General features: G+C 37.9%; 1 protein-coding gene across 1 annotated transcript; it reads left to right on the plus strand.

Moving 5' to 3' along the window:
* Positions 1-3,839: 3,839 nt before the first annotated feature.
* Positions 3,840-15,031, plus strand: LOC120205129 (snakin-2-like). The gene is made up of 4 exons (XM_039205052.1): positions 3,840-4,103; positions 14,393-14,485; positions 14,588-14,630; positions 14,745-15,031. Exons 1-4 carry the CDS (start codon positions 3,840-3,842, stop codon positions 14,924-14,926), a joined length of 582 nt encoding a protein of 193 aa, XP_039060983.1. The 3' UTR covers positions 14,927-15,031.
* Positions 15,032-15,769: the final 738 nt, after the last annotated feature.

Here is a 15,769-nt window from a genome sequence, read left to right on the forward strand (position 1 = left end):
GATAGTCGTTGTTAATCTAAACAATAATTAAATTCCAATGATTGACTTTGGAAATTAGTTCACATGAGAGAAGAGCGAGTTACAAGGGTTAAGCCTTGTAGATTGTAATCAACAAGAATCCTAAAGCAAGATATATTTCAGTGATCAAAACAAATTGAGGTGAAGCAAAGCTGGAGGTTATCTCTCATCATATTTATTTTTAATCATCTAATTTTCTTATTTTTATTTATTCCAATTTATTCAATTTGTTTTACTAAACCACCTTTATTTTACTTATGCAGTTTTCTTGGATCAAGATCAATTCAAACCAGTTTGAATTCAAGGGTAAATTATATAAATTGTCCCTAACTATAAGACATTATTTTGTTGTATCCCTTGACTAGTAAAAATTATAAAATGATATTATAATTATATGACGCTGCTTTGTTAAGTCCCTCGACCATTAAAAGTTACAAAATGATCATTCGATTATTTATATGTTAAAAACTCGTCATTTTCGAGAGAAAAAAATTAATAGTCATCTGAGTTGAAAGTTAACATGTTGAATGTGATATGATAGTCGTTTGAGATTTTGATATCAAATTTTAATATATCTCAATCAGCAAGTTAACGTCTAACTTAAATTGTCGTCATTTTTCTAACGAAAATTAGAACATATGAATAGTCGAGTGACAATTTTTAACTTTTGATAGTTTGAGGACTTAACAAAATAATGTCTTGTAGTTAAATAACCATTTTATAATTTTAATAGTTGAATGACTCAATAAAATAACATTCCATAAACGATGGACTACTTTATCCTTAATTTAATTTAGAGTGAGCTTATTAGGTTAGAACTAAGCAATAACCGTACCATAATCATCCAACTCAGGGACACGGCGGGTAAAAACTAAAAACAAATGAACAGAAGAAACCCCGAAATATGTGCTTAATTGAAAACAAAATAGGAAAATGTGGCGTCACGGTTAACTCACTCAGTCTCTCGCGGTCTCGCCCTTCATTGCCTCGATGGACGGTTAGTTGATGTTTCTCTCTGGTTGTCAATTGTCTTTCTCATGACAGAACAGACAATCCTTCAAACTGCTCTATTAATTATCATTTGCATTTTCCTACTCTGACATCATCCCCTCAAGAAAAATCCCCTTCATTTCCTTCTCCTTTCTCCTCTCCAAACAAGATTTTAAGAGAACCCTTGAACCTCTTTGTTTTCTCATTTCTTTCTTCGACGAAAAAACAATGAGGGAAATCCTTCATGTTCACGGATTATCTGCATCAGAGTTTGTGTACCATGGTGATAACTATAAAAAGATTATTAAAGAATTAGCTGACTCATGGAAGAAAGTGCTCTGGATGGATATTGTGGCTGCAAGAGACATGCTTATTCCGGATTATGTGGAGTGGTGAAGATTGAGAAAAAATGAAAACATCCCGGTGCCAGACTGTGAAGACACCCGGACCATAGAGGAACATCTCAGGCATGTCCCTTCCGAACTTGAGATAACCAAGACAGAGTTTGAAGCTGTGAATAATGAGTTGAAGCAGAGGGTAAAAGAACTTGAAGCTGAACGCTATCAGTGGAAGCTAAATGCTGACACTCAGAGAGATCGAGCAAACAAACTAAATAAAGAACAGAAGAAAATCTGTTTTGAGCTCGAAGACTTGAGAAATGGGTATCAAGATAAAGTCAAAGATAACTCAAATTTGAAAAGAACTTCTGAATACTGGAAAAACGAAGCTCATGGCCTGAAAAGGAAGTTTGAGGGGTCTGATGAGTAGCTGAAGACTGCTCAAAGGTGGTTAGTAGATAATCAACATCATAACCAATGCTTGAGAATCCAGGTGGCTGATCTGGATAAACAACATGAGAAATATGGCAAAAAAATAGCTGAGTTAGAAGCCATTATGGATGGGTTCAAGAAGCAAGCAAGCGAGCTTCAGATGGTGCCATTTGATAGAGGTTTACAATGGTGTTTTCGTTGGGAGCAAGCTCAGGAAAGGGTGAAGGACAGAGACGCAGTCATCCATGATTTCCTAGATCAAGTACAGCAGATAGCCCGTCATCTACATAGCCTAGCAAGGGAAGCTGGAATGGTTCGACAAGGCATTCAACCAGTGACAAATGAATGAAGAATATTTGTCAACATATTAGAAGATGTTCGGGGTCTGGATGATTTAGTCCGGATGTACCTTTAAGATTGTCTTTATGTTTCTTAAAAGATAAAACATTTTTTATTTAAATGAGGATTATTTATAATAACGAACACTTTTCTAGATCAATACCTCTAAATTATATACACATCATGCATTACATTCTTTGCATTTTATATGTTTTTCATGTTTTTACATTCGTATTAACTAACAGAACATGTCTCAGAAAGAGAAAGAGCAAACACCAAGTTTACCTCCACGAGCTCAAGACACACATCATCCGCACAGTACTCGGACAAAGAAGAAACAAATGGAAGCCAGAATTGAGAAAATCGAGGAGAACATGGCGAAATTACATAAAGAACTTGAAGATAAGATAGCCCAAAATAGTATGAGTACCCTGGATTCCATCACAAAAAGTCAGGAATCTTTGGTAGACCAAATCGTGACTAAGTTGTCAGATTTACACCAGGCCAGTGTACCAGGGGCAGGTTCATCCGAAAGGGCAACTATACCATTGACCCCACAAGTGGTTGTCTCATCCGGGATCTTACCTGGATTGCAAGGTGATTCATCTGCCACCAAAGGGAAAGTTGTATCGGTTGCAAATATACAAACTTTTATAATTAACCCTGACAATCATCCAGACGACTGCCCTATCCCGGATTTTGACGAAGAGGATAAGGCAAAGAAAATGGAAGATAAGATTAGAATGTTGGAAGACCAGATGAAAATGGTCAAACAGGACCACGACTATTACGGGGTGGATGAAATGGAGCTGAGCTTGGTTTCTGATTTGGTGTTTCCACCAAAATTCAAAGTCCCGGAGTTCGAGAAGTTCAACAGGAACAGCTGCCATTCATCCCATATCATCATGTTCTGTTGGAAGATGACAGGATATGGGGGAAATAACCAACTCCTGATCTATTGCTTCTAGGAGAGTTTTTCCTATTCAGCTATCCGGTGGTACAACCAGCTTAGCCGAACTCATATCAAGACGTGGAAAGACTTATCCAAGTCTTTCTTAGAGCAGTATAAGCACATTAATGATATGAGACCAGACGAGTTATGCTGCAGAGCCTGGAGAAGAAGCATAATGAGAGTTTTCGACAGTACGCACAGAGATAGAGGGATTTGTCTGTCCAAGTTCATCCACCCTTGGATGAAAAGGAAACTAGAAAGTTGTTTGTACAGACCCTAAAGGCACCTTACTTCGGGCACCTGGTGGTAATCACGTCGGGAAGTTTCTCAGATTTAGTCATGGCCAGTGAAATGATCGAACTGGCCATCAAACAAGGAAATATTGAGGAGAAGACTCCAGTAAGAAGCCTCCCATGAAGAAAAAAGAGCGAGAGATCAACAATATCAACACCTACAATGCTAACAAATGTGTCACGATCTCAAGTTCAAAAACCACTACAGTTGTACTATCCGGTACTTCTAATCAAACTTAGAGAGAACCAAGGAAGGAAAGGGAAAAGGAAAGGGAGAAGTTTGATCCCATTCCCATGACGTATAAAGAGTTATACCAATAACTCTTCGATACTCATGCAGTGTCGTCTTACCCTATGGATCAAATAAAGCCTCCTTACCCGAGATGGTTCGACAAGAACGCCCTCTGCGAATATCATAGCGGTGTGTAGGGGTACTCAATTGAAAATTGTCTCGCATTCAAGAGGATTGTATAACGAATGTGGAACAAAAACTGGATCTATTTCAACTCCGGAACACCAAACATGACCCATAATCCCTTACCTAATCATCCGGAAACTGAAATAAATGCAATCACCACAGAGAATGGCAGGAGAATCAAGACCAGTATTTCGAAAGTTAAAGATCTTTTGGCTTGGGTTTGGAGCCAAATGGTAAAGGTGAGGCTTCTTGCACCCCAGTCACGTGCAACAAGGATTGAAGGTGGTAATCACTGCCGTTACCACAACAAAGAAGGACATAAGGTGCAAGATTGCCCAGAATTCAAGTCATTAGTCTAGCTCATGATGGACAAGAAAGATCTGGAATTTTACGAAGAAGTTTAGGATTCCCCAGAAGCAGATGTTTGTGCTACCGGAGAATCATCAGACAAAAGAATCGGTAGGGGTAGTCCTTTGATAATTACCCCTAAAGTAAAGACAACAACAACACAAGCCAAGGTGATTATCACAGCACCTCGGCCTTTTCAGTACAAGGACAATCAAAAAGTGCCTTGAAAGTACGAATGTCATGTGAGTACTTCCAAAGAATGTGATAGCAAAGTGGGGCAGAAACCACTTAAGCCCTTCAAGGAGGATGTACTAGCTATCAACGAACCCATAAAAGAGGAGGAAACTAAAGAGTTCCTTAAATTCTTGAAGCATAGCGAGTAAAATATTGTAGAACAGCTCCACAACTTACCAACACGTACTTCAATGTTGGCACTTTTGTTAAATTCTGAGGCACATCGGGAGGCACTGTTGAAAGTCCTAAATCAAACATTCATTCCGCAGAATATACCAGTCAACAAGATGGATCGACTGGTGAACAATATTCAAGCTGATAATCTCATCTCATTCTCGAATGATGAGATTCCATCCGGAGGAAGAGGCCGAACAAAGGCATTACATATCACCACATATTGCAAGGGGCATGCCCTATCAAGTGTCTTAATTGACAACGGTTCAGCCATGAATGTAATGCCTTTAGTCATATTAAAGAGGTTGCCAATAGATACCTCACATATGAGAGCTTGCCAGAATGTGGTCTGAGCATTTGATGGGACCAAAAGAGAGGTTATTGGCAAGATCTAGGTGTCGTTAACAATCGGACCAGCCATCTACAATGTCGAGTTTCTAGTGATGGATATTATGCCTTCTTATACCTGTCTTTTGGGAAAACCTTGGATTTATCAAGCCGGTGCAGTACTGTCCACACTGTATCAAAAAGTTAAATTTGTTATTAGCAGGGCCTTAGTAATCATCAATGCTAAGGAAGATATCGTGGCAAGCGTAACCACGAAAGCCCCATACATCGAAGTAGACGAGGAAGCGGTAAAATGTTTATTCCGTTTCTTGGAGTTTGTGAATGCCATATTCGTGGTAGAAGGAAGAAGGATTCCTAAACCCCAGCTTTCCAAGTATACCAAGATGGAGATCATGCAAACTTTGGGAAGAGGCGCCAGAATCGGAAAAGGGTTTGGGAAGCATCTGCAAGGAATGATTAATCTAGTTCTTCCTATTTCGAAACTAGATCAGTTTGGGCTCGGTTTTCAGCCCAGTTATCATGAAAAGATGAAGGAGGTCTAGAAGAACCGGGAGAGAAGAATAGCCAGGTTGACTAGAAGTGAACTTCAATGGGAACCCATGACATTCCCGCCTCTTTGCCACACATTCAAATCAGGTGGTTATGTGTTTGAGACCACCTCATCTGACTTAGAAGCGACTCTTAAAGATCTGAGCATCAATGCCGTGACCACAGAAGATGTTGACAATGCAGATAGATCCAGAATTTACCTTCTGCCACCTGGGTTTGTGCCTAGCAATTGGTCGGTGGAAGAACTATATGTGGTTTACAAGAGTCTTTCAGAGTAATATTCGAACTATCCCTATTTGCCTATACTCAGGGCAATAGGTGATCTTTTGTAAGGGTGAATGAACGTTATTGTTTAATTTCAATAGAAGATATATTTTCCCTTTCCATGGCAAACAAGTTTTCTTTATTCTTATTTTGTTTTTTTGAATTCATTTTCTACCTTCTTCATTTCAGTAATTCATTTCTATTTTCTTTCAAATTTAATTCTTGACTATTCTGTGTGGGATGTTTTCCTCTTACGCATACACATTCTTTGTTTCCTTCAGGTCCCCAGATACCGATAATGTAGGCACTGATGATCCTAACTCAGAAGCGGATTATTAATCGACCATTTATCTCGGGGAATTTGATGAATGCGACAATGAAGAGGAGTGCAACCTGCCTGCCGAATTGTTGAGAATGGTAAAAAGAGAAGATAAACAAATACTGCCACACGAGGAGGCGATCAAAATTCTGAATCTGGGTACTGAAGAAGATCAAAATGAGGTTAAAATTGGCACAACTCTTTCGACTGAAGCAAGACAAAACCTGATAGTCTTACTTCAGGAGTACAAAGATGTGTTCACTTGGTCGTATCAAGACATGCCGGGATTAGACACATATATGGTAGTTCACAAACTGCCTATCAAGTCAGAATGCAAACCTGTGCAGCAAAAACTAAGGAGAATGCGACCAGTAATGCTCCTTAAGATCAAGGAAGAGGTCAAGAAGGAATTTGATGCCGATTTTCTTCAAGTGGCCAAATATCCGGAGTGGGTGGCCAACATAGTGTCTGTACCGAAGAAAGATGGGAAAGTATGTATGTGTGTCGATTACCGGGACCTTAATAAGGCAAGTCCCAAAGATAACTTTCCTCTGCCACACATATACACTCTGGTGGACAATACAGCCGGGAACGCCTTTTTTCTATTTATGGACGGGTTTTCAGGGTACAATCAGATCAAGATGCATCCTGAGAACATGGAGAAGACTACGTTCATTACAATGTGGGGAACTTTTTGCTATAAAGTGATGCCCTTCGGATTGAAAAAAGCTGGGGTAACTTATCAAAGAGCTATGATAACCATGTTCCACGATATGATGCACAAAGAGATCGAGGTTTATGTCGACGACATGATTTTCAAGGCACAAACTGAGAATGAACATGTCGAGAATCTGAGAAAGCTCTTCCAGAGATTGAGAAAGTTCCAGCTAAAACTGAACCCTAGCAAATGCACCTTTGGGGTAATATCCGGGAAGTTATTAGGCTTTGTGGTAAGTAGGAAATGCATCAAGTTGATCCTGATAAAGTCAAGGCTATCTAGAACCTGCCTCCTCCATGAACACAAAAGAGCTCCGAGGATTCCTGGGCAGATTGAACTACATAGCACGGTTCATATCTCAGTTACCAATAAATGTGACCCTATCTTTCGTCTTCTCCGAAATAATAGCCCTGGAGCATGAAAACTTCCAGATTGCATTCCAAAAAGTAAAGAAGTATTTGTTTCGTACTCCTATCCTGATTTCCCTTATCCCAGTTAAACCTCTGTTCTCGTATCTATCCATATTCGAGAACTCAATAGGGTGTATCCTAGGTCAACATGACAAATCTGGAAGAAAGGAAAGAGCCATTTATTATCTGAGCAAAAAGTTCACCGATTGCGAGGTCAAATATCCTCCTATCGAGAAGGTTTGTTGTGCTCTAGTCTGGGCTACAAAAAGACTCTGACAATACATGTTGTATCACACTACTTGGCTGATTTCCAAGTTAGATCCACTAAAGTACATGATGGGTATGCCTGCTCTATTTGGAAGGTTAGCCCGATGACAGATGTTATTGTCTGAATTTGACATTGAGTATATGAGCCAGAAAACAGTAAAAGGAAAGGTCATATCGGATTTCTTGGCAAACAGAACCGATGAGAACTATGAGCCGCTGGACTTTGATTTCCAGACGAAGACTTGATGGCTATATCCTTAGAAAAAACAGATGCTTCAGTAGATAGTTCCTGGAGAATACATTCTGATGGTGCATCAAATGCATTAGGACACAGTATTGGGACAATCCTGATCTCTCCAGAAGGGAGTCATTAGCCATTTACCAGCAGACTGAACTTCGATTGCACCAATAACATGGCAGAGTATGAAGTATGTGTCTTGGGAATTCGAGTGGCACTGGGGCAAAATATAAAGGCCTTAAGGGTATACGGAGACTCATCCTTAGTAATTTATCAGCTCCGTGGAGAATGGAAAACCAAGGATATAAAGCTGGCAGAGTACCGGAAACTAGTATTGGATCTGCTTGAAGAGTTCGATGAGGTCACCTTCCACTATGTACCAAGAGAAGAAAATCAAATGGTTGATGCTTTAGCTACCTTGGTAGCTGCATTCAAGGCTGGCGGAGAGTCTGAAATGATGCCAATTAACATACAGTCGTATAAATACCCTGCTCATTGTTACCAAATCGAGGAAGTGAAAGACACTAAGCCTTGGTACTACGACATTCTACAATACATCAAGCATCGAAATTATCCAAAAGAAGCCATCGAAACTGATAAAAGAACCATTAGAAAGATGACAGCTGGATATGTCCTTGATGGAGAGGTCTTGTACAAGAAAAGTCATGATCGAATCCTGTTAAGGTGCGTAGATGCAGAAGAGGCTAAGATGATAGTAGAAGAAGTACATGACAGAGTATGTGGAACACATGCAAATGAACATATGATGTCGAGACAAATAATGAGATGCGGATATTTCTGGTCTACACTGGAAAGTGATTGCATCAACTATGCAAGAAGATATCATAAATACCAAATTTACAAAGCTAAATAAATGTTCCACTTCATGTCATGACATCACCATGGCCTTTCTCTATGTGGGGTATGGACGTTATCGGGCAAATACATCTGAAGGCTTCAAATGGTCACCGTTTCATCCTTGTAGCCATCGATTATTTCACCAAGTGGGTAGAGGTTACTTCCTATGCTAGTGTCACTCAGTCCACTGTTTGCAAGTTTTTGAAGAAAGAGATCATATGTCGGTATGGTTTACCTGAAAGAATCATCACCGATAATGCTACAAACTTGAACAACAAAATGATGAAGGCTGCTTGTGAGCAATTCAACATAAAGCATCACAATTCTACTTCCTATAGACCAAAGATGAATGGAGCAGTAGAAGAAACAAACAAAAACATTAAAAATATAGTGGATAAAACGACTGAAACCTACAAAGACTGGCATGAAAAGTTGCCTTTCGCTTTGTTCGCTTACCGAACCTCGATACGAACCTCGACTGGGTAACTCTATTTTCACTAGCTTATGGAATGGAAGCAGTACTACCCATTGAAGTATAAATTTCATCACTTCGGGTCCTGATAGAAGTCAAACTGGATGACACAGAATGGGTGCAATCCAGATATGATCAGCTTAATCTGATAGAGGAAAAGAGACTGAAAGCCATTCACCATGGTCAAATCTATCATAAACGAATAATTCGAGCACATGACAAGAAGGTGCGCCCTAGAATATTCCGTGAAGGAGATCTGGTGCTAAAGAGGGCCAGTCCAGAAAGATTCTCGAGGAAAATGGACGCCAAATTGGGGAGGACCTTATATCATAAAAAATGCCTTTTCCGGAGGAGTCCTTGTCTTGGCTGAAATAGACGGACCTGAACTGCCACATCCCATCAATTCAGATGCAGTCAAGAAATACTTCTCTTAGGATGAAAACCTGAGAGGGCGTCCTAAGTCGAAAAAAAACAAAAGAAAAGGAAAAACGTTTAGGGTGAAAACCCGAAAGGACGCCCTAAATTGAAAAAAAGAATAAAAAGAAAGAGAAAAGAAAAATAAGGTGGGTTCAAGATGAAAACCCGTAGAGGGCGTCTTGCAATCCAAAGGATGGGTCCAAGTTGAAAACCCGAAAGGGCTATTTGGATATTGACTGAAGAAATCCAGACAATGGAAATATCCCGGCACCAGAATCTTCTACAGAGTTAACGAGTCAGAAAGGTTGCGTTCTTCATAACGTTGTCGTATTTTCAAAGATCCCTTGGCAAAGGCTGTGTTCAAGGTCACCTAACGACTTTTCAGCTTAGAAGTACTCATATTATTGAGATCTAAGACTTTCATACTTCATCATGTATGTTTGTCGTGTATTTATTCTTCTTTCCCTTATGAATAAAGATGATATTTTCTCTAAATCAATTCCTTTTGAGAATCTTGGATTGAACTTAAACCTAATGATTTGTTTACTCCTGCAAAAGATAATCGCATATTACTGTACAAAGATTCGTTGAAACGTACAGGTACCCGGAAGCAGATCAAGGCTCATGCACATACTTGAGATGGTCGAGAAACATTTCCCAAATCAAAGAACAAAGAATATCATTTTTACACATTTGAAGAATTCAAGATCATGGATTAGAACTTTAAGATTCCAAAATCAAGATTCTAGACATGCAATTGGAGATTGAGATTTCTCTCCAGAGCCCAAAATAACATATGTTGCATGTGCATTTTAGGCATACCTAAGAGCATTGCATCCATCACATGTCTGCATCATTTTTCAGGTTTTAGCTAGATCCAATTTCAACTTTGCAGTGAAGGAGATTGGACTCGAAACGACACAATTTACTCGAGAGTAGATTTCAACTTCACGACAAATGATATCTAACTCGAAGCCAAACTTCACAATAAAGGGGTAATCCACGGTTTCAACTTCACGGCGAAGGGAATCGTGTCCACCCGCAACATACAATACTTGGATTTCAACTTCACGACGAATGATATTCAAGTCCAAGCTCAACTTCACGACGAAGGGGCCATCCGCGATTTCAACTCCACGACGGAGGATATCATGCCATTTGAGGCTCAACTTCACGGCGAAGGGGCTTCCCAGTTTCAGAACCAATTTCAACTTCACGACGGAGGATATTGGAGTCGAAACAATACAACTTACTTGGATTTCAACTTCACAACAAAGGGGCCACCCGCGATTTCAACTTTACGGCGAAGGGAATCATGCACAAAGCAGCATCTATCTCTAGATTGGATTTCAACTTCATGACGAAGGATATCCAACTCAAAGAATGATTGTCTGTCAATAAAATTTCCAGTTTTAGGGTCAATTTCAACTTCACAGTGAATGATATTGGCCTCTGGACAACACAACTTACATTGGATTTCAACTTCACGGCGAAGGATATTCAAGTTTCAAGGCTCAACTTCACAACGAAAGAGCCATATACGATTCCAACTTCACAACGACGGATATCGTACCGCAACAGATTGACTCAAACTCACGACGAGGGAATCATTTCATGATTTCATTCAAAGTCTTAACATCGGATTCAACTCTACAACAGAGGACATTCGATATAGACGAAATTCGTGTCTTTTAATATTTGCTCTATTTTTATTACACGAAAATAAGAAAAGAGGGGCAGCTGTAGACATGTCATTTCTGTCACATATTTTACACATATATTATATTGATTATATATTTATATATTCATTATTTATTTGTTGTACAGGTCCAAGACTAATAAATCAGGGACAAGGCCCAACAACCAAAACCCAAATGGCCCTGGACTCGTTCCAAGATCAGGGTTTCCAGGAAACCCTAGTGCGCCGCTTCAAGACTCCAACAGTCCGTGCCCGCGTTTCACAGCAACAAGTCCCCACATCCGATTTTCACGACGCCAATCACCAACAACCATGCAACAACCATTAGACTTTAGGAATCGATTAGAAGACTAAAAACAATATTTTATTTTCCTATAAATGTAACATTTACATACGAAGATGGGGGGAGGAGAAAGGCAGGGGAAACAATTGTAAGGGGAGGAAGTCTCTCGGTTTTTTTTCCAGCATAAGTAAAAGCAATATTTTCAAGGTTATTTGATTTTTTTACACTCGAATATAGTTTTCTTTTCATGTATTTATTTTCTATTTAAGTTCTGTATTTATTTTATTTTTATTTTTATTTTTATTTTTATTTTTATAAATAAAAATATGATTTTTATTTTTTCTTCAAAAAACACTAAAAATGCTCATGTATATCGAACATAAATAATCACCATGTTTTATAATATCCAACGATTTCAGTTACAGCAAATAATAAAAAATATAAAGGGGTAGATCGAAATATTACCTGTGTCGAGGGAGCATCGTCGGAGTTGGGGTATCGTCGTCGTTGGGTTTAGAGAAGCGATGAAGGTGGATTTGTTGGAAAGCAGTCTGTTGTGGAGAGAGGATGACTGTTGAACGAAGAAAAAGGGAAAATGTTAGGGCTCCATGTGCATAATAAGAATAAAAATGTGAAAGGGATTTTTTTAAAGGGTTCACGTGTTCTGAAAGTCAATAAGAAATGGAATTGCTTATATTTTAATTTTGGGTAACTCATACGTTAACTCATCATTATTTCATAGCTTTTTCCTTTCTAGTCACTGATTTTAGTTTAATCTTATTTAAATCCCTTTCTTTCCATGTGTTACATTTAAGTCATTAGATTTAGGGTCAAATCACCCTTATGTCCCCCTAGTCTAGCCATGTTTTAATATTATGATCATTATGTGTATTTGTTTTATTTTAAACTCTATATTTTACTTAGTTTTAATTTAGTCATTAAATTGTTATGTTTTTTTATTTGAATTTAGTTACTGTCTTTCTAGTTTCCATTAATACTATTTTAATCCTTTAATTTTCTATTTGTTCTATTTTTGTACTTTACTCTTTTTTCCTTTTTCTATTTAATCCCTTAAGTTTCTGTTTTTCTTTTGCAGCTCGTTCCTAAAATTAATTCGATTCTTAAATTTTAATTATTTCCAATTTAATTTTTAATTTAAATTTTCTTTTATACCTTTTAGTTACTATTTTTTATTTCGATTTTAATACTAACTCTTTGTGTTTGTTTGTTTTATTTTCTTACTTTATTTATGATTTTTTTCGGATACGTTTAATCAATCAAATGTAAGTAATTTGAATCGAATTTCTAAATTTCAATTTCAATTTTTGCAATTAATAAAATCGATAAATTAAATGGTACCGAAAGGGCAGTTTAAGAGTGCTACTCATTCCTTGACTGTAATCGACTCTCGAACCCGACATATTTCTGGTAAAACGCAGATCAAGCAAGATGGTATCCGATCAACTAAATTTTTCACAAAAAATAAATGATCGGTGGCGACTCCTAATATTTAATTTCAAGTCGAAGCTAAATTCCGGGCCCACTCGAAAGACGGCTGCGACATGTACAAGAAGAGCTTCGTTAAATGCTTACTTTCGCCGCTGACCTACAAATACCTCAAGGCCTTTTGCGCTCATTTGGGTTGTTTATTTTGTGACTGTGCAGTGTTAGCCCAAACCATTTATCAGTCAACTTGGGTCCAAATTTATTTTTCAAAAGTAAAAACCTGAGAAAATGTGATTGCTTACATCATAAGTCTTAATGTTTTTTTTGTCTCTTTTAAAAATTAATATAAATGGAAGCATAAGAACAAGTGAAAAGAAAACTTAGATCCAAGCCTCTCTCACTAATAGAACAATTCCATCACTGCATAGCCTTAAAACCCCTTCATTTTTGTTCAAGACTAGAGTGAATTCAAACATTCAGAAAGCTGCTGATATGATGGATGATAAAGTATGAGCCCCTTTGGCAATAGATTTCCGAGGGGTAGGGCTGTTGTCGGAAACAGGCTTTGAGAAACAGCTGTCTGGTTGATTGGATTAGGTTGAGTTCTCGGAGTGACGTTTGAGAACCATCTGCATAAAGTGACAAAATTCCCATCCTTTTCCCACTCAACAATTGCCCATTAGGCATATTAACGTAGTTTTTAAAATATTTGAATCAAGTTCAAATTATAAATTTTTACGTGAAAAAATATGTTTTAACACTAATTTTCAAATAAATATATAAAGAGTGCCCAATGATATAGTAGTTTTCATGGAAGTCATCTTTGCATCCACCGGCCTATAGCATAGTATTAGCTGTCGAGGAGCACAGTGGTTGAATTATTCCTATATTTAAGTTGCAAAACAAGTTGGTTTGACATTCCGAGGCCTCTAATAATTCTGCATGTCATTCCTCCCAAGTTTGGATATTAGGTGGCAATCATAATTGTATAACTAACAAGGACACTAGTAGAAAAGAGAAAGCACTTCATGAAGCTTGGTTTAACCAAACCATGTCCATTAATATATAGGAATTAACAAGGACGTTTTATATCTATACTTCACTGGGCGTTGAAAAATGCTACCAACTAGAACAATAATGGTTTATGGAATGCATTCACCTATACTATACATTAATTACAGGTTTTGTTAATGTGACTTGAATAACGTATGCTTCTATTACGTGACAGTAATTTTTCTCATACTCGGCCAAGCAAACCGACTTGTATTATCAAAAGAATCCATGTTTAAGGTATATTTATTAACCCCACAGAGAAGGATAGTATGAAAAGCCACTAAGTAGATAATCGAAGCACCACTAATCAGAACGGATTATGTTAGAGGATGAATTTATAAAATCGTGGGGGATTGTTTCGGACTTTAGCATGCACACCTAACCTTTTTCAGTTACTAAGTACTAACCGGTACTTCTTTTCAATCTCCAACATTTTTGCTATAAATACAGAACGCTAAGGACGAGACGTTCATACTTGAAACGTAAACAATTCTCTGTTTCCTTCTAAGAAATAGGTTTTAGTCCTGGCTGTTATTTCTAGGGCTTTGATTGCCTCACTTCTCGTCTCTCTTCTCCTGTTTCAACTGGTTGAAGCTGACCATCAGTTGGTAAAGCTTTCTTTGTCCCTGCTTCCTTTCTTCTAAAATAATCTACGCAATGAACACTCTGTTATTGCCTTGTTCGTCGTAAATGATTCTTTTGAAATACAGGTGAATGATGCTAGCAAGGGAACCTCGCCCCCGAAGAAAATTGGTAAATTTTTGAACACGTTAAATATGATATCGAGATACGAAGCTACTTGTAGCTGAGACCCTTTTTGATATATATATATATATATATATATATATTTGTTTTGTGTTTTTTCAAACTGTGGGGGAGCTTGTGCAGCCAGGTGCCTGTTATCATCGAGGCCACATCTATTCAAGAGGGCATGCGGGACATGTTGCGCACGTTGCAACTGTGTTCCTCCAGGAACAGCCGGAAACCAAGAAATCTGCTCCTGCTATGCTAGCTTGACCACACACGGTCGCAAACGCAAGTGCCCTTGAGTTTAATATCAACGTGACAGAATCAATCTCTCCTTAATTTGATGATAATTAATGAGTTGGTGAAGAAAGAAACTAACGCATGCATGGTTTGAGAATTAATAAAAGAAATGTATGATTGATGATTGCTTGTCTCTAGTTTTTTTTTGTCATTCTAATTTCTAAGGTTTTGTCTTAATTAATCCGGACCAACCCGAGTCGTACACGTAGCTGTGATGGGTGAGTTTCCTTAGGAATTTTCTACATACACCAGGACTCAAACTCGATACCTACTTAAGTGATATCAAGTTGCTTACCACTTGAACCAATCTCGTTGGTGCTTGTTTCTAGTTTGAATAAATATATGTGTGTAAATATACAAAGTGAAAGAATAAATAAATTTTTATAATTATCTCACTACAACAAATTTATCAATTTATGACAAAATTTATATGACGTTACGTATATCGTCACAAATATACTATAATGTGACGTTTTTTTATTTTCGTCATATTTATTGATTAATGATATATCTTTTATGACAATTTTAAAAAAGGTCATTGATTTTTGTCACTATATGTTTGGCGCCAAAATCTTCCCACCAAATTTTTTTGTGGGAAGCCTTTTAATGACATTTAGATAAAATAATGACGTTGTGTTGAGTTAATCGATCGACGGAATCGGCCAAGAGGGGGGTGAATTGGCAATTAAAAATTTCTTGGAAGCTTTTGCAGAAAATTGAAAGTAATTGCACAGCGATTTACAGTGGTTCGACTTTCTCAAACAAAGTCTACGTCCACTACCTTAGCTATCCACACTAAGGATTTTCCAACAAATTCACTAATTTGTTCTTTCTTTTGAGGCCAA

The sequence above is a fragment of the Hibiscus syriacus genome, unplaced genomic scaffold (assembly GCF_006381635.1).
Source record: "Hibiscus syriacus cultivar Baekdansim isolate YM2019G1 unplaced genomic scaffold, ASM638163v2 tig00012275_pilon, whole genome shotgun sequence".
In the NCBI taxonomy this organism is placed as follows: Eukaryota; Viridiplantae; Streptophyta; class Magnoliopsida; order Malvales; family Malvaceae; genus Hibiscus; species Hibiscus syriacus.